The sequence below is a fragment of the Suncus etruscus genome, chromosome 7 (assembly GCF_024139225.1).
Source record: "Suncus etruscus isolate mSunEtr1 chromosome 7, mSunEtr1.pri.cur, whole genome shotgun sequence".
NCBI classification, from domain to species: Eukaryota; Metazoa; Chordata; class Mammalia; order Eulipotyphla; family Soricidae; genus Suncus; species Suncus etruscus.
Window position 1 is genome coordinate 30,709,006 of NC_064854.1, and position 25,858 is coordinate 30,734,863.

At 41.2% G+C, this 25,858-nt stretch overlaps 1 protein-coding gene across 2 annotated transcripts in view; it reads left to right on the forward strand.

Moving 5' to 3' along the window:
- The window catches only part of ACBD5 (acyl-CoA binding domain containing 5), a 44,295-nt gene extending 22,031 nt beyond the window's left edge, over nucleotides 1–22,264 (forward strand). Inside the window, exons 7-14 of one of the 2 annotated variants that reach the window (XM_049777780.1) lie at nucleotides 4,530–4,664; nucleotides 6,459–6,659; nucleotides 8,442–8,548; nucleotides 11,156–11,423; nucleotides 12,646–12,845; nucleotides 14,129–14,167; nucleotides 15,149–15,258; nucleotides 21,467–21,610. In XM_049777780.1, coding sequence (XP_049633737.1) covers nucleotides 4,530–4,664; nucleotides 6,459–6,659; nucleotides 8,442–8,548; nucleotides 11,156–11,423; nucleotides 12,646–12,845; nucleotides 14,129–14,167; nucleotides 15,149–15,258; nucleotides 21,467–21,479 — 1,073 coding nt within the window. In that variant the 3' untranslated portion in view covers nucleotides 21,480–21,610. Of the gene's footprint in view, nucleotides 1–4,529; nucleotides 4,665–6,458; nucleotides 6,660–8,441; nucleotides 8,549–11,155; nucleotides 11,424–12,645; nucleotides 12,846–14,128; nucleotides 14,168–15,148; nucleotides 15,259–21,466 lie in introns of both variants that reach the window. The other variant, XM_049777779.1, reaches the window with a different exon arrangement.
- Nucleotides 22,265–25,858: the final 3,594 nt, after the last annotated feature.

A 25,858-nucleotide genomic window follows, 5' to 3' on the forward strand; every position in this document is an offset into this window, starting at 1 on the left:
AGGCAATCACTCTGCCTGCTGTACTATCTCTCCAACCCTTTGTTCCTTATTGTGGGCATGAAATTTTCACTCAGTTAATGTTAAATCTGATTCTAATTGTAAGTTTTCGTAGCTGCCCCTCTTCAGGTTGGAAATTCTTTTGTAATCATAATTTCTTCAGCTTGTTTTGTTTGTTTTTATTTTGGGGCACACTCAACAATCAGGTTTACTCCTTGCTCTCAGGACTAATTTTAGACTCATTCCTGGTGTGCTTGGGTGACCATATGGGATATGGGGATCAAACTCAGGTTGTAGTGTGCTATCTTTCTGGCCCCCCTTTCAACTTTATTATTACAAAAGAATGCTGGATTTTGTCAAGTGTCTCTTCTGTATAAGTGTATGGCTCTAGCCTTTAGTTTGTTATGATGTAATGCATTAATTGATTTTGGGGGGGCACGCCCGGCGGTGCTCAGGGGTTACTCCTGGCTATCTGCTCAGAAATAGCTCCTGGCAGGCACAGGGGACCACATGGGACGCCGGGATTTGAAACAATCACCTTAGGTCCTGGATCGGCTGCTTGCAAGGCAAACACCGCTGTGCTCTCTCTGGTCCCAGCATTAATTGATTTTTAATTGATGTTAGAATTGTGAAGGTTCAAGGTCTCAGGGCCACACCACTGGTTCTAGGGTCACGAGCCAGGGGGTGCCAGGCTATGCCCTCTACCACTTAGTCCTGTTCCCATCTGGAAGCTTTCATTCATTTATGAATGTTGAATAGGGCACATTAATAATTTTCTGTGCTTTCTACGCTCATGTCACAGAAATGCTGTCAAGCTGCTTTTGCTAATTCTTTGCCTGTGGAGTTTTGCTATATCTATTAGAAGGAAGTTTCTGGGAGTCCCTATTATTTAGTTTTGATGAAAATGTTTGCCAGTGGTGAATGTTTCAGTGTTTTGTGCTCCTTTCATTGCTTTATTCCCCCCCCCTCACAGAATTGAGTTTTCCCTGTATTTGTTCTATAAAGTAGACCTAAGAAAAGTATAGGTCTGGCCTTGATCTTTAAACCTCTGTTCTCCCTTGAACGTGCTTCTCTCTTGCTTGTCTCTATGTCTCTTTGCTTGTTTTTTCCCATTCTGGAGAAGCTCGTGTTCTAACACTTGGTTTCCTCATTTTTTCTTTCCTCACATCTTTCTAATTAAGTATTACTCAATAGGAACTCTTTCGCTTGCTGGAAGGAGGAAAAATATTATGTATGATACCCTTTCAGTAATAGTATTGCAAACCATAGAATCTAAAAGGAAAAAAGAAAGACAAGTGTTTACTAAATTAAATAGGCAGACTTGGGGTGAGAGGAAACTGGGGACATTGGCAGAGGGCAGTGGGTATGGTGAAGGGACGGGTGCTCAAACATTATATATAACTAAAACTCAATCCTGAACAATTTTGTGATTCAATAAAATTTTAAAACAGAAAGAAAAACACAGAAAAATAGGTCTGATTGTTTAAGATGTATGAAGAATCTGAAGATTAATTTATTATTTGAGATCCAGAGAAGCATCCCAAGGGCACATATATAACAAAAAACAAAACCCCAGAAGTGTTGGAGCAAGACCATTATTATTTTTTTTTGGGGGGGGGCCACACCCGGCGATGCTCAGGGGTTACTCTTGGCTATCTGCTCAGAAATAGCTCTTGGCAGGCACGGCGGACCATGTGGGACACCGGGATTTGAACCAACCACCTTAGGTCCAGGATCAGCTGCTTGCAAGGCAAACACCGCTGTGCTATCTTCTGGGCCCAAGACCATTATTATTATTTTTTTTTTTTTTTTTTTTGATTTTTGGGTCACACCTGGCAGCTCTCAGGGGTTACTCCTGGCTCCAGGCTCAGTAATTGCTCCTGGCAGGCTCAGGGGACCATATGGATGCTGGGATTCGAACCAATGACCTTCTGCATGAAAGGCAAAAGCCTTACCTCCATGCTATCTCTCCAGTCCCAAGACCATTATTTTTAACATAGAAGATGTTTAATATCTTGGAGAGTTGATGGAAATATCATTTTTTTTTGTTTGTTTGTTTTTGGGCCACATCTGACAGCACTCAGGGCTTACTCTTGGCTGTGTACTCAGATCGCTCCTGGTAGGCTCAGGGGATCATGTGAGAAGCTGGGGATCGAATCATGATTGGCCAAGTACAAGGCAAAAGCCCTATCAAATGTAGGGGAAATGCCAAATGTACTGTTGCTCTGGCCTGGAAATAACGTTTTAAAAGGTGCACCAGTGAACCAGAAGGCTAGTGTAGGAGGCACTTGCCTTGCAAACACTTGAACTTGTGTCAAATATATTCCCTGAGTGGGCTGGGATTGACTCTACACATAGCCAGATGTGTCCAGTACATCCTACAGCATAACTGTCATATGGTTTATCAATGGAATTACAGCATCTTAGAGCATTCCAGACTTCCTGGTTCCCATTCTGAATTTTAACTAGCTTTCAAGTGACTCATTAACATTTTAAAAAGCTCTGATATATATTTCTGTGTATGTATATATATAAATGTTAGCATAATAACATTTAAGTAGCTCTGATATATATATATATATATATATATATATATATATATATATATATATATATATTTAAAGATAGGACTTAGGGGGTGACTAGAAAGATAGTACAGCTAGTAAGGCACTTTCCTTGCATATGGCTGACCTGGGTTTGACCTTCAGCACCCCATATGGTTCTGCTAAGCCTAACAGAGTAATTCCTTGGTAGAGACAGAAGTAAGCCCTGAGCAAAGTTGGGATTAAAAAAATTGAAAATTGGGGCCGGAGAGATAGCATGGAGGTAAGGCGTTTGCCTTTCATGCAGAAGGTCATCAGTTCGAATCCCGGCCTCCCATATGGTCCCCCACCCCCACACCCCGCCCCGTGCCTGCCAGGAGCAATTTCTGAGCATGGAGCCAGGAATAACCCCTGAGCACTGCCGGGTGTGACCCAAAAACTAACTAACTAACTAAATAAATAACTAACTAACTAAATAAATAAATAAATAAAAATTGAGGGAGAGGGGCCACAGAGATAGCATGGAGGTAAGGCGTTTGCCTTGCATGCAGAAGGACAGTGGTTCGAATCCCAGCATCCCATATGGTCCGATGAGCCTGCCAGGAGCTATTTCTGAGCATAGAGCGAGGAGTAACCCCTGAGCGCTGCCGGGTGTGACCCAAAAACCAAGAGAAAAAAAAAAAAAGAAAAATGAAAAAAAAAATAGGACTTTGGACAGTAGAATTTACCTTAATGGATTTAATGAACTGATGCTTTTTGTTTGTTTTTTGGTTTGAGCCATACCTTAGGGCTTGTTCAGGGCTTACTCCTGGCTCTACACTCAGAAATAACTCCTAGTGGAGCTCAGGGTACCCTATGGGTGTGAGAAGTCAAACCCAGTTAGCCATGTGCAAGACAAGTGGTTCCTGCTCCAGCCCCTAACTTATGTTTTTAAAAGAAATATATAAAAGCATAATGTAAGTTGTGAGTCTAAATCCCTAAAGAAAATACATTTATCGTAAATGTAAATATAGTTCAGCTCTGGGGTCAGAGAGATAATACAGAGGGCAGGGCACTTACCTTGCATGTGGTTGACCCAGGTTTGATCCCTAGCATCCCATATGTTACACTGAGCCCCACCAGTTATGATTCCTGAGTGTAGAGCCAGGATGTACCTGAGCACTGTCAAGATGTAGTCCAACTATACTATTTTTTTGCCCCCTCCCCCCGACTATACTATTGATAAGATTGATGAGATGTTTGCTTGGAACAAAAATACTTTTCTATTGCAGCATGTAGCAACTGTCTCTTCATTTACCATGTATAAAAGTAAATTTATTATTCTGATTTATTTTAATTTAAATAAGTTTATTCTCTGTCTTGTTACAAAAAGATTTAAGGGGGCTGGAGAGATAGCATGGAGGTGTAGGGTGTTTGCCTTGCATGCAGAAGGACGGTAGTTTGAATTCCGGCATCCCATATGGTCCCCTGAGCCTTCCAGGAGTGATTTCTTTTTGTTTGTTTGTTTGTTTGTTTGTTTGTTTTTGGGTCACACCCGGCGGTGCTCAGGGCTTACTCCTGGCTGTCTGCTCAGAAATAGCTCCTGGCAGGCACGGGGGACCATATGGGACACCGGGATTTGAACCAACCACCTTTGGTCCTGGATTGGCTGCTTGCAAGGCAAACGCCGCTGTGCTATCTCTCCGGGCCCCAGGAGTGATTTCTGAGCATAGAGCCAGGAGTAACCCCTGAGCACTGCTGGGTGTGATTCAAAGAAAAAAAAAAAAAAAAAAAAGAAAGAAAGAAAAGATTTAAGATAGTTTCTCAATTTTTTTGTAAATTTATCATTGAGGCAATATATCTGTCATGTATGTGTATTTATTTATAAGAAAAAATGAATGCTATTATAAAAATCCTAGCACTTAATTCAAAATGATAATATTTATTTTAAAATTACAATATTATTGTGTGTTCTAGCATTAGAGATTAAGTGATCATTTCATATTTTAGATCTTGGTAATGTTCTTACTTCTACTCCAAATGCCAAAACTGTTAATGGTAAAGCTGAAAGCAGTGATAGTGGAGCTGAGTCTGAGGAAGAAGAGGCACAAGAGGAAGCAAAAGGAGCAGAACAAAGTGATAATGGTAATATTTGAATGATGGGCTGATCACTTTACATCAAATATGATAAAAGAATGTGGAATGGGTTGGCTGATTTGTCACAGTATATAATAAGTGCATGTAGTGGCATTTGTGCTGTGAACCTAACCAGGATTGTTGTGAACTCAAAGACCTCAGCTAGGATGTAGGGCAACCACCCTAATGCAGAGATATTATTTGAAAGTTAATTGAAGTTAATTAATAGAAGATTTTCAAGAACCACTACTCTAGGGGCCGGGCGGTGGCGCTAAAGGTAAGGTGCCTGCCTTGCCTGCGCTAACCTTGGACGGACCGCGGTTCGATCCCCCGGTGTCCCATATGGTCCCCCAAGCCAGGAGCAACTTCTGAGCACATAGCCAGGAGTAACCCCTGAGCGTTACTGGGTGTGGCCCAAAAACCAAAAAAAAAAAAAAAAAAAAAAAAAAGAACCACTACTCTAAACATAATGTCTGAAACATTACACAAGAATTTGTTTCTAATTTGAATATGGTTTTGTTGCCAGGGAGAAGAGGCAAATTCTCAATTTCTTGTTGAAAACAGAATAGAAGTAGGCTAGAGAGATACTACAGCAAGTAGAGCACTTGCCTTGCACATGTTGAATCCCATTTTTTCCTTTAATATTCCATGTGATCCCCCAAGCCTGCCAAGAGTAATTCCTGCATGCAGAGCCAGGAATGTCCCCAAAATAAAATCAAATTGAAACAAAAAGAATTGAAGATCCAGAAACATAGTACAGGGGTTAAAATCCTGACCTTGCATGCAGCTGACCCAAGTTTGATTCCCAGTGCCACATAGAAGATAGAGCCAGGAGCGATCTCTTGGCACAGTACTAGGAGATAGCCTTGAGCACAGCCAAGTGTGGCCTTAATCAAACAAGAAAAACACTAAAATTGAATCTAGGGACTGGAGCAATAGCACAGTAGGTAGAGCAATTTGCCTTGCACACAACCCACCTGGGTTCCATCCTCGGCATCCCATATGAACCTGCCAGGAATAATTTCTGAGTGTAGAGCTAGGAGTCACCCTGGAGTGCCACTGGGTGTGGCCCAAAAACAAAATAAAAATATTTTTGAGTCCAACAAACAGGATACAGACAGATGTCTTGATGAAGAACAAGCATGACAGTCACATGATGCTGCGGGGGGAGGGTGGCTTTCATAAGAGAACCACTGATTCTTTGAAAAACTTCTTTAGAAAGGAGACTGAAAAATATAAAAAAAGGCCACACGCTGTAGTTGTGTCTTCCCTTCACAGTAGTATTAACTAATAATACATTCTTTGTGGGATCATTTGGTACTGGTTGGTCTTATGGAGTAATTTGCCTGTACTAGTGTAAAAGGTAAGTGAAATTATCTCTTAGAAGTTCAAGAAGTCTGTCAAGCAGTTAAAGCACTTCACACAGTTTTGGTAAACTCTTGGCATATAACCAGTAGCCCTTTTATACAGAGAAGCCTTTGGAAGTAGGAAACCCTTCAAAGGGATTTATTGGAGCTGGAGTGATAGCACAGCGGGTAGGGTGTTTGCTTACTGGGGTTCGATCCCTGGCATCCCATATGGTCCCCCAAGCCTGCCAGAATTAATTTGGACTACAAAGCCAGGAGTAGCCGCTGAGTGCTACCAGATCTGGCCCAAAAACAAAAAATAAAGAAAGGGATTTATGGTTTGATATGGTAGGTCAGGAAAATGAATATTTAATATTGAAATTTAATGTACAGAAGTTTTCTTGCTGTGAACCTTTATGTCTCTCTCTCTCTCTCTCTCTCTCTCTCTTTATGAAAGATAAGAAAACAATGAGAAAATCTGGAGACCACAAGAATTTGGAAATCATTGTCACAAATGGGTATGATAAAGACAGCCTGGTTCAGGGTTTGCAGAATGACATCCATGCCACTTCTCTGAAAAGCAATAGTGTTCATGAAGTAAAACCCATTGACCAAAACTTGGAGCAAACTGGAAAAAATGTTGTCTTCACGCACCAAGGTATTGTGCCATATTAATTATATGCTTAGATTTTTTCTTCTAGGTGGAATGTTTTCTTAATAATTTTAGAATATTAGGAGCAGTTTAGAATTTTGTTTTTGTGTTTTGGGTCACATCTGGCAGCACACAGGGGTTAAACCTGGCTCTGAGTTCAGATATCATTCTTGGCAGGTTCAGAGGACCATATGGGATATCCAGGATCGATCCCAGGTCAGTTGAATGCAAAGCAAACACTCTACCTGCTGTGCTATCACTCTGGCCCTGTGAAGTTAAAATTTTTTTGAAATCCATAACAAGTAATATTTAGGCTTTGTAATATAAGTAATATAAGGCTTTGTAGCTTTGAAAGACAGTGAATCAGGGCTAAGACTTTTGGATTTTATGGGGACATTTTTATTATGTTTTTATTTGGAATTTTTACTTTTTGGGGGGGGGTCACACCCAGCAGTGCTCAGGGGTTACTCCTGACTCTACACTGAGAAATTGGTCCTGGCAGGCTCGGGGGAGCATATGGGATGCTGGGTTTCGATCCACTGTCCTCCTGCATTCAAGGCAAATGCCCTACCTCCATGCTATCTCTCTGGGCCCCTGGAATTTTTACTTTACTTTTACTCCTTTTGTGTGTGTGTGTGTGTGTGTGTGTGTGTGTGTGTGTGTGTGTGTGTGTGTGTGTGTTTTACTTTTGCGCCTCACCTAGTGGTGCTGAGGTATTACTTCCTGGCTCTGCATTCAGGGTTCTTTCCTGGTGGGACCTAGACTATATGTGGTGCTGAGGATTGAACCTGGGTGGACCATATTTAAGGCAAGTGCCTTAGGTTTATTTTAATTTTTTTTTTTTTTTTTGGTTTTTGGGTCACACCCGCTGCACTCAGTGGTTACTCCTGGCTCTATATTCAGAAATCGCTCCTGGCAGGCTCAGGGGACCATGTAGGATGCTGGGATTCAAACCACCGTCCTCTGCATGCAAGGCAAACACCCTACCTCCATGCTATCTCTCTGGCCCTTAATTTCTGATACTTTTTTTTTTGTTTGTTTTGTATTTTTTTTTTTTGCCACATCTGGTTGTTCTCAGTGCTTACTCAGTGCTTAGGGATCTCTTACGTTAAGGTTCACTTATGGGATCTCTTATGGTTGGGCTTAGGGAACCATATGGGAGATACCAGTAGCAACGAAAAATTATTTGTGAAGTTTGATCTATATAGTGTCTTGTATAATTCCATAACAAAATACTTTTCTGGGCCAGAGAGTTAGTCCAGCTTGTAAAGCACTTGCATTGCATGCTTCTAACCTGGATTTTATCCCAGCACCACATATGGTCCCTTGATTCACACCAGGTGTGTGTCCCGTAAGTGCTGAGTCAGGAGTAAGCCCTGAGCACTGCCAGGTGTGGCCCCAAAATCAAGTCAAATAAATTGCATAATTTGTAATATTTCCAATTAAAATTATTAGGTTAAGTTTAACGTTTCAGTAAGTTACAGGAAAAAGTGTAGCTTGATAAATTATAGCTATCGGGCCGGAGAGATAGCATGGAGGTAAGGCGTTTGCCTTGCATACAGAAGGATGGCGGTTCGAATCCCGGTATCTCGTATGGCTTCCCGTGCCTGCCAGGGGTGATTTCTGAGTGTAGAGCCAGGAGTAATCCCTGAGCGCTGGCGGGTGTGACCCAAAAACAAAACAAAAAAAATATACATATCTTCCATAAAAAATAATGAAATGTTGATAAATTTTGAAAATGGAATACATAGGAATAATCATAATACGTGCATATTTGGTCCTTTTTAGATGTAAATGATGATTATGTCGAAGACATTTCAGGACTTCAGCATTTAACGAGTGATTCAGACAGTGAAATATACTGTGATTCCATGGAGCAATTTGGACAAGAAGAGGTAAAAACAATGTATTTTAGTTGTTGAGTTTTTCAAAGTGGATATCAAAATTTAGTGCACAATTTATGTTAGTAGATATACATTCTGTTCATCACTTTGGAAACATACTTTCAAAATGTTTAAACATTTGTATTTTAAGTTCTTTTTATGAATTAAAAATACATAACATTCTGCATATTAATTTATTTAAGTTTATTATAATATAGGATTCATTTATATCTATAAATATTCTGAGAGATATGGGATGAGGAGGCAGATGACAATCTCCTTATGCTAGTCTCTGAAACTTTAACGTACAAGAAAATTGGATAATTTTCAAACAAATCTGTTTTTCACATTAAACTGAAAATTGAAGTGGAAATTATTTTCAAATTTCCGTTTAGTTTCAATATTGCATGGTGACATTTAGAATAAATTATTAAAAATGTATAATTTTTTTTTTCTTTTTGCTATTTTCTTCTGATGAGTAGGATTCCTTTTTTTGAGGTAATATCCAGCAGTGTTTGGGGATTATTCCTGAATTCACTCAGGGCTCTCTCTTGGCAGGCCCATTGGAGGTCCTGAGTTGCTTTGGTTTGAACCCTGGTTAGCCATCAGCGAGTGCCCTGCCTGCTCTGACCCCTAAACATTTCTTACATCTGTTCCTGAGCCGTGGCTCGGAGCAGTAAGGCATCTGCCTTCCTGGTGCTAGCCTAGGATGGATCACGGTTCAATCCCCTGGTGTCCCAGATGATCTCCTGAGCCAGGAGCGATTTCTGAGCACATAGTCAGGAGTAACCCCTGAGCATCACCACGTGTGGCCCCCCCCAAAAAAAAAAAGTTCTTAAATCTTCATCTTCCACTACTCCTTTATTGGTACAAACTCATCATTACCACATCCCTGACTTGACTTAAACAACTCATTTGTGGGGCCAAAGAGATAGCATGGAGGTAAGGCATTTGCTTTGCATGCAGAAGGATGGTGGTTCGAATCCCGGCATCCCATATTGGTCCCCAAGCCTGCCAGGAGCGATTTCTGAATGTAGACCCAGGAGTAACCCCTGAGCACTGCCAGGTGTGACCCAAAAACAAAAACAAAACAAAACAAAAAAACTCACTTGTTCAAGTCATAGTTCATGGGGTTTTTTTTTTCACCTAAATTTTGGTTTCTGTTTTTGGGCCCCAGCTGCCAGTGCTCAGAGGTTACTCCTGGCTCTGTGCTCAGAAATCACTTCTGAAAGGCTTGAGGAACCATATGGGATAACAGGGATTGAACCTAGGTTGGCCGCATGCAAGGCAAATGCTGTAGCTGCTGTTCAATCACTTGGGGTCCCTTTTAATTTCTTGCAGGAATCCTGAATCTTGACCAAGACTGCACCTATTCCAGGGCAGGAACACACTTCCCTCCTTGCTCTCTCTCTCTTTTTTTTTTTTTTTTTTTTTTGTTTTTTGGGTCACACCCAGCAGCACTCAGGGGTTACTCCTGGCTCCAGGCTCAGAAATCGCTCCTGGCAGGCTCGGGGGACCATCTGGGATGCTGGGATTCGAACCAATGACCTTCTGCGTGCAAGGCAAATGCCTTACCTCCACGCTATCTCTCCAGGCCCCAGCTCTCTTTTTTTAGTTAGTTTTTTTTTTTGGGGGGGGGGGCACAACTGGTGACACTCAGGGGTTACTCCTGGTTATGAACTCAGAAATTCCTCCTGGCTTGGGGGACCATACGGGACACCGGGGGGATCGAACAGCAGCCTGTCCTAGGCTAACATGGGCAAAGCAGATGACATACTGCTTGCGCCACCACTCTGGCCCCTCCTTGTCCTCTTTTTATATTTTTCCTTAGTACATAGCGATCTGTGCAGTGATCATTTTACTTCTATACCTCCCTTTCAGAATCCACAAAATTTCTTGAAGATAAGAATTTTATTTTTCCCTTAATAGTATCTCTAGCATCAAGTATATAATAACTAATAGCTAAAATGAGAATAAACATTTAAGTGATTATACAAACAATATACCATAGGGCTGGAGCAATAGTACAGCAAATAGTAAGCCTTGAGTACTGTCAGGTGGGTCTGAAAACATTTCTTTTTTTTTTTTTTTTTTGGTTTTTGGGCCACACCCTGTGACGCTCAGGGGTTACTCCTGGCTATGCGCTCAGAAGTTGCTCCTGGCTTCTTGGGGGACCATATGGGACGCGGGGGGATCGAACCGCGGTCCATCCTAGGCTAGCGCAGGCAAGGCAGGCACCTTACCTCCAGCGCCACCGCCCGGCCCCTGAAAACATTTCTATCCTACTTTTTCCCTATATATAGGATGCAAACTTTGAATTAAATATGAATTTTGAGAAAGATTGTTTAATAAAAACAGTACTTCTATTTTCCCAAAACCTTGTGTTTTTGTTTGTTTCTTTGGGCCACACCCAGCAGTGCTCAGGGGTTACTCCTGGCCCTGCATTCAGAAGTCACTCCTGGTTCAGGGGACCATATGGGATGCTGGGAATCGAACCCAGGTCCTTCCCAGGACCGCATGCAAGGCAAACACCCTACCACTGTACTATTACTTTGGCTCCTTCCCCAAAACTTGTGAGGAGTACAAGTTTGTTCATTGCTTTAACCAACTGTTTTGTAGGCCTTGGAGAGCTCCGCCTCAAATAGTGGGGCATTTCAATACTACTTGAGTGGTGATCTCCATCAGCCCTTGGAAAGTTCTAGTTTTCCGGAAGACATTCAAGTAGCTCCTGAAAATGGCAAGTTTGGGGACATGCAGGTGGCGGCAGTTGAAAGAAAAGGTGAAGTGAAGCACGGAGGAGAAGATGGCAGAAGTAACAGTGGTGCACCACACCGGGAGAAGAGGGCTGGAGAAAGTGAGGAGTTCTCCAATGTCAGGAGAGGGAGAGGTGAGAGGTGTGCCTGTGAATAGGGGTATCAGATCCAGGGACTTGGGTTGTCTGTCTGCTAAGGGAATGAATGGGAAACATGACACCTGACCTTTTTTCTTCATATCAGGTCTTTCCCTGACTCCTCAGGCATCTTAGTACAGCCCTTGGCAATACTCCCTTGATGTGTTGGTGCTTCAATGCTGGGTGCTGAGCCTGGTGCTATTTGTGTACTGCAATTTTAGGGACCTCAATGCTCTGTCAGTACTGAGATTTTAATCTCCAGACTAGAGTTCTGGGGGACCGCCAGTGCTGGGGGGCCTCCAGTACTACTTAGGAGATTTTATGGTCCTGGGGATTGAACCCTGAGTGCCCTGATCTTTCCAGGCCTTTTATTCTGTGTGGTAGCAAAATTTTTATTTTATTACCTTCTTGAGTAATCACTTACAAATCACTGCTTTTTGTGTGCTGACATTTTTTCTTTCTACGCAAGTAGAAAACTTTGAAGTCTTTATCTTTTCCATATATTCTCATTAAGTCAAAAGATATCATTTAAGACTAGCAAAGAGGCCCTGGTTCAGTCCACTGTGCTTTCTAGTTCCCCAGAAACTTCAGAGATTGGCCCTGAGTTCTGTGCTGGGAGTGGGCCCTGCACACCACCAGGTGTGGCCCATAAGAAAAAGCAAGATTTAGTGTGGCTTTTAATATTCGAAAGAATATTTTCAGTTTTTTCAGTTTTGTTTCTATTTAGTAAAGAACTTCAGAGAATGTGTTGAAATACATATTATTTGTGAATTGTGTCTAGTGGTGTATTGGCATACTAAGATATTATAAAACATTTGCAAACATATTTAAACGTATAAAAAGACGTTTCTCTATTTACTTCTTTGATCCTGATAGTTCATTTTGTACACTTGATTTGTTTCTGTTCTAGTCTGGAGATTCAAATCTCAAGGAAACAATACAAAAATGAGTCAGAGAGATAGTAAAGCGGCTAAGGCGCTTGCCTTGTACATGGCCAACCTGAGTTCAATCCTCAGCATCTCATTTGGTCCCCCAAACCCCCAGAAGTGATTTGTAAGTCGTAGAGCCAAGAGTAACCCCTGAACACTGCTGGGTATATTCCCAATGCAAAAAAGAAAAGGAAAGGAAAGAAAGGAAACAATATGAAAGCAAGTAAAACTGCATTTCTACTTTCACAAACATAACTTACAACTTAACTGTTTTCATTCTCTTCAAACAGGGCATAGGATGCAATATTTGAGCGAAGGATCCAAGGGTCGGCAAGTGGGAAGCGGTGGTGATGGTGAGCGCTGGGGCTCAGACAGAGGGTCCCGAGGCAGCCTCAATGAGCAGATTGCTCTTGTGCTCATTCGGTTGCAGGAGGACATGCAGAATGTCCTGCAGAGGCTTCATAAACTGGAAATTATGGCTGCTACCCAGGTGAGCTTCCTGCCAGATAAGTCTGGTCTTCTTCCATTTGCTGAGTCTGGAAAGCTGTTGTCTGAATTGATCAAATTTATACAAAACCAGTGTATTTTAAGAGTCAAAACAAATCAATAGCACCTATCTTTGAAAATACCATTTACTGCCGGGCGGTGGCGCTAAAGGTAAGGTGCCTGCCTTGCCTGCGCTAGCCTTGGACGGACCGCGGTTCGATCCCCCGGTGTCCCATATGGTCCCCCAAGCCAGGAGCAATTTCTGAGCACATAGCCAGGAGTAACCCCTGAGCGTTACCAGGTGCGGCCCAAAAATCAAAAAAAAAAAAAAAAAAAAAAAGAAAATACCATTTACTGAAAAGACTGACCCAAAAGCAAAATGCCACTTAAAAGAAGTTTTTTGCATGTTTTTGGGCCACACCCAATGGTGCTAAGGGCTTACTCATATCTCTGTGCTCAAGAATTACTTTTGGGGCCCGGAGAAATAGCACAGCGGTGCTTGCCTTGCAAGCAGCCGATCCAGGACCTAAGGTGGTTGATTCGAGTCCCAGTGTCCCACATGGTCCCCCGTGCCTGCCAGAAGCTATTTCTGAGCAGACAGTCAGGAGTAACTCCTGAGCACTGCCGGATGTGGCCCAAAAACCAAAAACCAAAAAAAAAGAATTACTTTTGGTGGGCTTGGGGGACCATGTGGGGTGCCAGGGATTGAAACTAAGTCAGATATATGCGATTTAAGTGCTCTACCTGCTGTACTATCACTCCAGCACAATAAAAGACATTTTAGAGGGGCCGGGCGGTGGCGCTAAAGGTAAGGTGCCTGCCTTGCCTGCGCTAGCCTTGGACGGACCAGGGTTCGATTCCCCCATGTCCCATATGGTCCCCCAAGCCAGGAGCAACTTCTGAGCACATAGCCAGGAGCTATGAGCGTTACTGGGTGTGGCCCAAAAACCAAAAAAAAAAAAAAGACATTTTAGAGACCGAAGTGATAGTATAGGGGGTAGTGCACTTGCTTTGCATGAACCTGGCCCTGGTTCAATCCCTGTCACTACATGTTCCCCTTCGAATTGCTAAGTCTGGCCTAGTACCACATATGGTCACTTGAGGTTCTCCAGGTGTGATCTTTGAGCTGAGAGTCAGAAATAAGCTCTGAGCACAATTGGGTACAACCTCAAAGCAAACAAAAAAAGAGAAATTATATCCTTTCTGGAAAAAAAAAAAAAGAGAAAGTATACTATATTTTAAATTTTTTTTTTTTTGCCAAATCTGACCACATTTTATGTATTTTAGGCAAAAACTTCGTTACAGACTAGTAGTCAACCCTCACAGGTATGAAGTTATTTTTTACAATCTAAATATTAGAGTTACAACTAAATTACAGTAAATAAGATTATACGTTGTTCCCAAAGTATTCCAAATGAAATTTACCCTCTTAAACTTGGGAGCTAGAAATATATTTGTGTTGAGGTCAGAGAGGGGTCAAGCTATGGGTTTAAAAAGCATTTACCTGCAGTGTGACTGACCCACTCCCCTCCAATTTTTGTTAGTTTAACCTTTAACTAAGAGCAAAACTGAGTTACCAAGTATGGAGAGCAAGGAAGAGCGGGCTAGGTGAGAATGGACCTAGGGGCAGTGGTGAGGGATACTGACACTGATGTTGGGTGTGGGGCTGTAACTCACATTCCACTCCTAAGGCAGAAATAGTAGTATTTTTATAGATTGTGTTACTTCAACAATAAGTATATTTTATTAACATATATGGAATATTGTATATTTATATATAAAAGTTTTAGGGGGTCAGGGTCTCAGTATGTGCTTGCATATTTTGAAACCCTGGCTTCCAGCCTCAGCACTGCAATAGCAAAAAAATAAAAAAGGAGGAAAGTGGATGGAAAGGTGAGGGAGAGAGAGAAGAGAGGAGGAAGGGGAGAGAGGGAATGGAAGACAGAAGGAGGGAGAGAGAGGGAGAATGCTCAATGGGCTAGAGCACATGCTGTTCATATAAGAGGCAGGGGTTTGACCCCTGGCCTTCATGGTTTATTGAGCATCTCCAGAAGTGACCTCTGTTCACTGAACTAGGAGAAGCCCAAAAGCAGGGAAGGGAGGGAGGAAATTAATTATATATTTGTTTTATATTGATTTATGTAGTATCCCTGTATTTCTACTTATTAGTTCATGCTATAAAATACAGGCTACCTCTTTATTTAGAAGGACTTAGTTTTTTTAAACTACTTATTTCCAAAATAATCATTATGTTTTTAAGTGCGTGTATGCAGTATGTAATTGTGACTGGATATTTTGTTTCCTCAGAGACCATCTTGGTGGCCCTTTGAGATGTCTCCTGGTGCATTAACTTTTGCTATATTATGGCCTTTCATTGCCCAGTGGCTGGTGCACTTATATTATCAAAGAAGGAGAAGGTAATAGAAGAATTTTATTTTTTTCAAAGGCTTTATATACTCTTATGATTTAGTCTAGGTAGAACCTTCAATAGGATATATGTTCACTTTATTAGCATATTTTCTTACTTAGTATTTTTATACTAATCTGTCTGAAATTATGTTGAAAATGATGCTTGATGGATTTCTATTCATTGGGCTTAAATTTTTTTTCACTGAAGGGGCTGGAGAGATAATACAGCAGGCTCTCACCTTGCACTCCGCTGAGAGAGGTTCGGGCATCTGTCTTGGTCCCCTGAGCACTACCAGTAGTAATTCCTGAGCAGATCGCCAGGAGTAAGCCCTGAGCACACTGGATGTGGCCCACCATTAAAAAAATTCTTTTTCACTCAAGAATATTTGTTATATGTTTCTATATTTTGGATTTAGGCAACAATGCGATGATTTCAGGCTTAAGTTTTCTGACTTATTAAGTACTAATACTCAAAGTTTGATTTTTGTGTGGGCTCTAGTGACACTTCAAGCAGTGGTTTGTGTAGTCTGCATTACAGTGGAGCAAGTTGGGGATTGTAGAGAGGAGAAATTTGGCGTAGAACAAAATATTTTAGTTAATGATTTATTTTCTGTTCAAGGTTGAAGCACCTTGCCACTTCATTAAAGCCAAAATATCAAATAGTACTTTGCTTCAGTAGTTCAAAAAAATTTACCGAAATTTTGTTTTTCCAAAAATTTTCTCCCTTATTAGAAGCATATATCTTTTCTCTTGTGTCCCTTTCAAGTTGTTTACAGATTTCTCAGAAAAACTTTTTTTTTTTTTTTTTTTTTTGGTTTTTGGGTCACACTTGGCAGTGCTTAGGGGTTTACTCCTGGCTCCATGCTCAGAAATCGCTCCTGGCAGGCTTGGGGGACCATATGGGATGCTGGGATTCGAACCAATGACCTTCTGCATGAAGGGAAAATGTCTTATCTTCATGCTATCTCTCCGGCCCCTTTTTCCTATTTTTTTTTAACATTTGTTTGTTTATTTATTTAGGTTTTGGGGCCACAGCCGAGGTGCTCAGGGATTATTTCTGGCTCTGCCCAGAATTGAACCTGGGTCCATCCTAGGTCAGTAAGGCAAATGCCCTACTGCTATGCTATCACTCTGGCCCCCATTTTAATTTTCTATTTTGTTGTTGAATCAAGTTCCTCACCATGTGTTAAGTATCCTTTCTAATTTCAGCTTAAGACTGTTCAACTGCATCTTTTGAAAGAAAAGGTTTTTTTTTTTTTGTTTGTTTGTTTTTGTTTTTGGGTCCCAGCAGTGCCCAGGAGTTACTCCTGGTTTTGTGTTCAAAAGTCGCTCCTGGCAAGCTTGGGGGACCATATGGGATGCCAGGATTCCAACTGGGGTACATCCTGTGTTGGCCCCATGCAAGGTAAACACTTTACTATGCTATCACTCTGGCCCCAAAGAATAATTTTTTTCTTTCTTTTTTTTTTTTTTTTTTTTTCTGGGTCAGACCGGGCTGCGCTCAGAGCTTACTCCTGGCTCTATGCTTAGAAATCGCTCCCGGCAGGCTGGGGGGACCATATGGGATGCCGGGATTCAAACCACCGTCCTTCTGCATGCAAGGCAAACACCTTACCTCCATGTTATCTCTCCAGCCCCCCCAAAGAATAATCTTTTTAAATCTTATATATGTAAAAAATTTGTGTTAGAGATAGAGTCATTTAATAAGTAGTAAGTGTTTGCCTTGAGATTTAGACAATTTTTTATCCTGACAGTGTTTCATTTTTTTTTTTTTTTGTGGTTTTTGGGTCACACCCGGCAGTGCTCAGGGGTTATTCCTGGCTCCAGGCTCAGAAATTGCTCCTGGCAGGCACGGGAGGACCATATATGGGACGCCGGGATTCGAACCGATGACCTCCTGCATGAGAGGCAAACGCCTTACCTCCATGCTATCTCTCCGGCCCCATCATTTTTTTATTGGAATAAAACTGAGAGCTATTTGGAGTTTGGAGGAAACAGGTTATATATCAGAAAGGAAGAGAAAGATTTAAATTTATACGTTTGGAAAGTACACAGGAGGGAGTGTGTGTACTGAGCACACTATTCTGAACCTCCTCCTTCTTATCCTGTACCTCAGCCCTTAGGACAGTGAACTGTCCTGAACCTACATCTCATCCCCTGGTACAGTGTATCATTCTATAACTCCTCTTCATCATCCTGAGCCTCATCACCTAATAGAGAAGAAGGTCCTTTATTTACCTCATGCCCTTGTCCTGTAACTGCATGTAGTAACTTTCTGTGCTCATTGCCCACTCCTGGTTGATTTACAAAATGAAATACCAGGATATGTGCGAAACTTTCACACTATTTAATAAATATGTATCTGGACACTTAGGTAATCCTCTATAGATGAAAAATATTGGCTATATAGAAAAATCACTATAAATAGAATTAATTTTTTTTTTTTTTTTGGTTTTTGGGCCACACCCAACGTTGCTCAGGGGTTACTCCTGGCTGTCTGCTCAGAAATAGCTCCTGGCAGGCACGGGGGACCATATGGGACACCGGGATTCAAACCAACCACCTTTGGTCCTGGATCGGCTGCTTGCAAGGCAAACGCCACTGTGCTATCTCTCTGGGCCCAAAATAATAATTTTTTAATTGCCCATTGTGTTTTCTCTCCAGCTCCTAAAATTTAAAATTTCCGTATTTTGGGGATCACTGACTCTTCCTGATAAATCTTGTCTTTCTCTCACTTGGAGTGTTCTTTTTATTTATTATTATTTTTTTATTGTTTAGCATCTTATATATATTAAAAAAAATCATCAGTGCAACATTCCCATCACCAATGTCCAATGTTCCTCCTCCCCACCCCACACTGGCCTGTACTCTAGACAGGCTTTCTACTCTGTCATTCAGTCACATTTTGTTATGATGGTTCTCAGTGTAATTAGAAATAATTAATTTTTAAACAGAAAAAAGTGATACTGATATGATTTGATTCCTCCCCCAAACAAGAGGAATATTAATTTTAATGTAAGAATATGGGGCTGGAGCGATAGCGCAGCAGTAGAGCATTTGCCTTGCATGGGGGTAACCCAGGATGGACCTCAGTAAAATCCCCTGGTGTTCCATATGGCTCCCCAAGCTAGGAGCGTTTTCTGAGCACATAGTCAGGGTTAACCCCTGAGCATCACCGGGTGTGGCTGAAAAACAAAAACAAACAAACAAAAAGAATATACTCATGTTGAGCTGGAGCAATAGTATAGTTGGTAAGATGCCTGCCTTGCACAAGACCATGCTGTTTTTTCCCCAGCACCCTTTATGATTCCTCAAGCCTGGCAGGAGTGATCCCTGAGCTCAGAGCCAGGAGTAAGCCCTGATCACCACGGTGTATGATCTTTCCATCAAAAGAGAGATTACTCATATTATTGCTACAGTGAATCAGAAAGCTGTTCATTCTGTTTTGACAGGAGGAGCAACATGACTGACTTCCTGTTCAAAAACAAGCTCTGCTACCCATCCCCAGTCACCCAACCTGACAGTCCTCTTACCCTCCACACACTTAACACCCAACATAGACCTGTTAAGCTCTCCGAATGACTTTGCTTGCACCAGTGCTTTCAAGGAAAGGATGTTTCAATGATGTTTACTAGTCTGAACAATTTCATAAAATTGCTGTCAGTGTACTTTTCCTGGGGACACTGAGCTTTCAATAGAGAGGTCATGAAAACACTATGGCTATAGGGAAGATCACAGAAGGAACATTCTTCAAGTAAAACCTGAGTCCAATGGTGCTGGGTCTGAAAGACAGAACCAGGCTTCTGTGGAGGTTTAACAATTTCGTCCTTCCAGGCAAGGGACAGGTCCAATTAATTCCTGTTCCATTATGCTTTCTTGTAACTTAACTTCTCTTGTTACATCAAACCCTACATTTCTCAGGTTTATTTTTAAAAAAATGGAGCAAAGGTGGTAGTACAGCAGGTAGAGTACTTGCTTTGTATACAGCTGACTTGGATTCCATCCTTTGCACCCCATATGGCCGCCCAAGCCCACCAGAAGTGCTTACTGAGCACAGAACCATGAGTAAGCCATATACACCACCCCAAACAAGAGCTAACAAAGAAACAGATTATCTCATATTTGGGGCCGGAACAATAGCATAATGGGTAGGGCACTTGCCTTACATGCAGCCAATCTGGGTTTGATGCCTGGCACTCACTATATATGGTCCCCTGAACACTGCCAGGAGTAACTCTGGAATGCAGAGTCAGGAGTAACCTCTGAGCATTGCCCATGTGGCCCAGAACAATAAAAAAGAAAGGAAAAGGGATGATGATTGGATGCAGATCTCATTAGGAACCTGAACAAAAACCTGAAGTTTGGAAATAGTGAGGGTGATGGGGGATGGCAGACCAAGTGGTATGTTTGTATACTTTTTATTTTGGGACCACATCTGTTACATATCAGGGCTTACTGCAGGTTTGCTCTCAGGGATCACTCTTGGCAGGACTCAGGGGACCCAATGGAGTGCCAGGGATTGAACTCAGACCAGACTCTTCTAAGCAATCTCCCGACCTGCTCTGCTATCTCTCTGGCCCTTGCTTGTGTGAGTTTTGGCAAATCTGCAAAGGGACTTGTGCAATAAGCTGAGCTTTGAGAGTTCTTGATGGGTGCTGCCCACAATTCCAGTTCTTTGGAAAAACACTTCCTCGGAAACATCCTTAGAGCTACCCACATGAGCTTGCCTGTTAACACTTCAGTTCTCTTCTTCCCAGGGCCCGTGTTCTTTATGCTGTAGGTGGCCTTCAGTGAGGTGAAAACCTGATTATATAAAGTGTGATTCCTGCCAAGGAAGTGAACCTAAGAGTATTTCTGTAGAGGATAAGGACTGATCTGATTATTTAAATATCACTCCTGCCAACGAGGTTGCATAGAGCATTTCTGAAGGGGAGAGAAATCTATTAATGGCACAGTTGTACTTAATTTTGGCATCTGGATTGCTGGGGAGGGTCTTAAACTTTAATAGCCGTGTGACCTTTCCTAAAACTCAGAGCATATGTAATTGTTGTGGCTTGTGCAAACAAGCCCACTCTAATTACACATTCACTCTGCTCTCATGAAAACCATCACATTTTATAATTGCTGGTTTATATATCTCCCAACCCCCACTCAGCTAAACCAAGAGCTCTGGCTCATTTTGGTTTGAAGCTCTAGCAGCTTGGAAATACAGATATATAATATACACTACTTAGTGAATAATTTAAGTTGTACATTTATGCATCTTTTGTGATTTAATTTTGCTTTCTTGTTTCCCTGTTTCCATTTTGATAGGCTTATTAAATTAATTCCTCCAAAACTGAATTTCTAAAACAAACTAGAATAAGAAAATCTAGAAGCTTTCAGAAATGTAAATTATTTTTTACAAACTAGTTTTTTTTTTTTTTTTTTTTTGTTTTTTTTGGGCCACACCCGATGGTGCTCAGGGGTTACTCCTGGCTGTCTGCTCAGAAATAGCTCCTGGCAGGCACGAGGAACCATATGGGACACTGGGATTCGAACCAACCACCTTAGGTCCTGGATCAGCTGCTTGCAAGGCAAACACCGCTGTGCTATCTCTCCGGGCCCTACAAACTAGTTTTTAATGTAAACACATGGAATTGAATTTTTCTTATCAACTGGTTAGCGACTTGAACTGACTTATTTAAAAAAATTGGGCCACATCTGGTGGTGTTCAGGCTTTACTTCTGGTGGGATTGGGTGGGGGGACTATATGGAATGCTAGGGATTGAACCCCCAGGTCAGCTGTGTATAGCAAGCTCCTTACTGTACTACATCTTCAGCTCTGGGAATTATTTGTGACTTTGAATTTGTAGTTTATGGCCATATTTTTTTTTTTTTTTGGTTTTTGGTTTTTGGGCCACACCCGGCGGTGCTCAAGGGTTACTCCTGGCTGTCTGCTCAGAAATAGCTCCTGGCAGGCACGGGGGACCATATGGGACACCAGGATTCGAACCAACCACCTTTGGTCCTGGATCGGCTGTTTGCAAGGCAAACGCCGCTGTGCTATCTCTCCGGGCCCAATTATGGCCATATTTTTATATTAAATATCCAAATAATTTTGGATATTATTAATAGGTTTTCATTCACAAATGTCTTTGGCTATGATTTGTTTTTGTTCAAGTTGCATCTATATTAATGGAAAAATGATTTTTACTTTTTTATTTCCTTTTAAAGAAAACTAAACTGAAGAAAATGGTATGTTATTCAAGAAGACTATTGGGCCTGGAAGATTCTGGAGTGAATTGGATTGTGGAGTTCACAAGAAAATTCTTAGTTTGTGATGATTACATTTCTTTTTGTGGTCTAGTAGTTTGGTTTGTGTACATATATATACACATATATATATTTTGCACTACACAGATGATAACATTTTAAGGACTAACGTCGTTGATACTTGAATAATCAATCTCACCTAGCTTATAAGTGGCCATCCTAGATTTTCCCTGCCTTTGAACTTGAAGAACATTAAATTATTAATTATTGTTCGGTAATATGTTTACCTGATTATCTCCAATAGAGAAATAGAAGCTGCTTTTCTAAGGTATAGCTGAAATAATGAGATCAGACTTATAACTGGACATTTAAATTTCTAAATTAAATATGAGAAGGAACACAAAACAAAATTTTGAACCAGATGTTAAATCTGATTTGTATCTTAACCATTGAATTGCTATGTCAAATAGTAGAAAATTGCTGGAAAAGTCTTTTTCACACCACTTTGTGGGCTGCCCATTTCCTTTTTTGGGCATTTGGAGCTCTAGTCAGAACTCAAGAATTATTACAAACTAGAGCCTAATATACTATGCTTATTTTTTTCAAGTGATATACAAAATAGGAATGACTAATTGGTAGAAATGAAGAATGGACTTGAAATAGTTGAAAGTGTATCCTGAGCCTGTAGATCATAAATAAGATTTGTATTCAATCATAAACACTTATTCCTTTGGAATCATTTTAGCTATAGATATCATGTCTCTGCTTCATAGGGTGCTTTGGAATAAAAATAAAAACATATTTATACTGTTTTTACAAAGGAAACATATAAAAATAACTTTTCTGCAACTGGTAATTTAAGCAGACTAGACTCTTAACCTCTTAGTGCCTCTGCTCTTCCTTCAGGCTACGGCAGTTCAGATATTCCTATTTCACAGGCTATTGGAAGGATTTGCAAGCCAGTAGGCCAGCAGGTCATGTGATAGCATAAGCATAAGGGACAACGAAAATTTATGTGTTTTTCTGCAGCTCACCTCATTTAGTCTAAAAAAAAAAAAAGACAGTAATTTAATTTAGATTCTTGGAGGCTTTTTTTGGAAAGTTAATGTTTTCATATACCTTTTTTTGGTGGGGAGCATTTGAGTCATACCCGGCAGTGCTCAGGGGTTACTCCTGGTTCAGTGCTCAGAAATCACTCCTGGCAGGCTCGGGGGGACAATGTGGGATGCTGGGATTCAAACCACCATCCATCCTGTGTGCAAGGCAAATGCTTTACCGCTGTACTATGTCTGTACTATGTCCCCGGCCCCAATATTTTCATATACCTTTTAAAACTCCTTGCTCATTTGGATGCACTTGCATTTTAAAAGTTTCTCTCTTTGGGGCTGGAATGATAGAATAGCAGGTAGGATACTTACCTTGCACATAGCCCACCAGGATTAATCCCTGGCATCCCATATTGTCTCCTGAACACAGCAGGAATAATTCCTGAGAACAGAGCTAGGAGTAAACTCTGAGCATCATTGGGTGTGGCCCCCCAACAAACAAAAACAAAATAATTTTCTCTACTCGAAAATTTGTAACAAGTAATTTTAAAGCCATGCAATATATATCATGTTGGGTTTAGCATCATGTGTTCAAAAGTATTTTCAATAAGAGAAAAAGTAAAACAGACCTGTTATACAGGATGCATCTGTGTTTGCTGAAGACAAAAGTATAGTACAATTTGCTTTCCTCAAGACTTTTGTGAAACTTGATTTTTAAAAATTGCATCTTGATTATAATGTGTCCATTTACAGAGATCTATTTATATTTCCATTTTTCAAACTGTCCTCTTTAGTCAGATAAAAATGTAGCAAGTAATGGAATTATATATAAAAATAAGGTTTAAACCTCTGGATCAGGGACTATTTTAAAAAATTAGATGTTAGTCTTGTATCTGAAAAATGGTGTCTAGATATGGGTCAATAAAAATGCAAATCAAGAATGTAAAATGTATTACAAGAAGTGAAGGGAAATTAACTCCTAGGTATAGTCAATTGAATCCTACTCCTAAGTCTTATTTTATAATTTGAAAAGCACTTTGCACACAGCTCTTGTTATATAAATGATGTAATTTCAGGATATAATATTACTGCTTTGTTTAATAAGAATCTCATTAAAAATTTAAATTAACAGCTATGGTATTTATTTTTAATGATCTTTGTAAAGGCATCACTTGACATAATCCAACCCCTGGTGAATGGGTCTGAAGCAGAACAAATTAATTCTTTTTTTTTTTTTTTTTGGTTTTTGGGCCACACCCGGCGGTGCTCAGGGGTGACTCCTGGCTGTCTGCTCAGAAATAACTCCTGGCAGGCACGGGGGAACCATATGGGACACCGGGATTCGAACCAACCACCTTTGGTCCTGGATCAGCTGCTTGCAAGGCAAACACCGCTGTGCTATCTCTCCGGGCCCAGAACAAATTAATTCTAACTAATTAATTTGCTGCGAGAATAAACAAGACAGTTTAAGGGAGAAAAAAAGGGCTCCCAGCCTCACTGACCAGGAATGCCAATAATCCTTCCCTTGCAATCTTTTTTTTTTTTTTTTTATTTTTGGGTCACACCCGGCAGTGCTCAGGGGTTACTCCTGGCTCCAGGCAACTCCAGGCAGTGCTCAGGGGTTACTCCTGGCTCCAGGCTCAGAAATCGATCCTGGCATGCTGGGGGGGCGGGGGGGTGGTGGTGGTGCTACTCCTGGCTCCAGACTCAGATATCGATCCTGGCATGCTCGGAGGTTACTCCTGGCTCCTGGCTCAGAAATCGATCCTGGCATGCCTGGGGGACCATATGGGATGCTGGGATTCGAACCAATGACCTTCTGCATGAAAGGCAAACACCTCCATGCTATCTCTTCGGCCCCCTGCAATCTTTTTATTATACAGGCTCAATCCACCTGGGGAGAAAGCATTGCTGTAAGGAGACTAAAGTACCTATTTCATGTTAATCAGGCCTCTGTGGGTCTTTTACATCTCAAAAGGGCGGGTGAGGGTAAAATTCTGTTTTTGGGAGAAGGGTGTGAATTCCTTGTGTTCAACTACCTTGCCTCCTTTTCTATTTGCTAAATGGGATGGAGGGGGATGTCTGGTCACAAATGTTTCTTTACTGTCAAACTAAGTTAAAAATAAATGGTAATTGAGAAGTGCTAACTCATTACTTGTTATGTTTAACGGTACTTTGGTTATACATTAACAATTAAGGGGGCATAGATAATAGAAATTCATATAAAGAACCATGATCTTTCCTCAAAATATCAATGTTAACAGAATTAGGGACAAAATATAATTTGTTTGGTAACGAAATAATGCTATTAATAAGGTAAAAATCTTGCTTTCAATTATTACATCAAACATAGTTTTCCCAGTGCCATTCTGTGCACCCTTAAGTCAGTCAATTTAAAAAATATATGCAGTTGGTCTGAGGTGGAAAATAGTGGGAGAATCTTGATTTTAATATAAATATGTAACTTGTATATTTTTGTTTGTTTTGGGGCCACACCCAGTGATGCTTAGGGGTTACACCTGTCTATGGGCTCAGAAATTGTTCCTGGCTTGGGGACCATATATGACTCCAGGGTCGAGCCTAGGTCTGTCCTGGGTCAGGCAAGTACAAGGCAAATGTCCTACCACTGTTCCATTGTTCTGGTCTCTAATTTGTAAAATTTTTTTTTTGGTTTTTGGGTCACACCCAGCATCGCTCAGGGGTTACTCCTGGCTCTAAGCTCAAATCACTCCTGGCAGCCTCGAGGGACCATATGGGATGCCGGGAGTCTAACCACTGTCCTTCTGCATGCAAAGCAGACGCCCTACCTCCATGTTATCTCTCTGGTCCCTCTGTAACTTGTAATTTTTCAGATAGTGTTAAGTGTGATGCTAGCTAATCACTTTTGTATCAATTTTCTTGATGCTTGAAATAGAAATTTAGTTGTAAGAGAAAAAGAATTCAACTGCTATGATTTTGCCAAATAAATAAAAATAAGTAAAGTCTTGAGGGCCAAAGCGGTGGTGCAGCAGTAGGGCATTTGCCTTGCACGCGGCTGACCTAGGATGGACCAAGGTTAGATCCCCCAAGCCAGGAGTGACTTCTGAGCATTACCGGGTGTGGCCCCAAAACAAAACAAAACAAAATGTCAAGATGGGGCTGGAGAGATAGCATGGAGGTAAGGCGTTTGCCTTTCATGCAGAAGGTCATTGGTTCAATCCCGACATCCCATAAGGTCCCCCAGCGGAGTATGCCAGGAGCGATTTCTGAGCCAGGAGCCAGGAGTAACCCCTGAGCGCTGCTGGGTGTGACCCAAAAATTAAAAAAA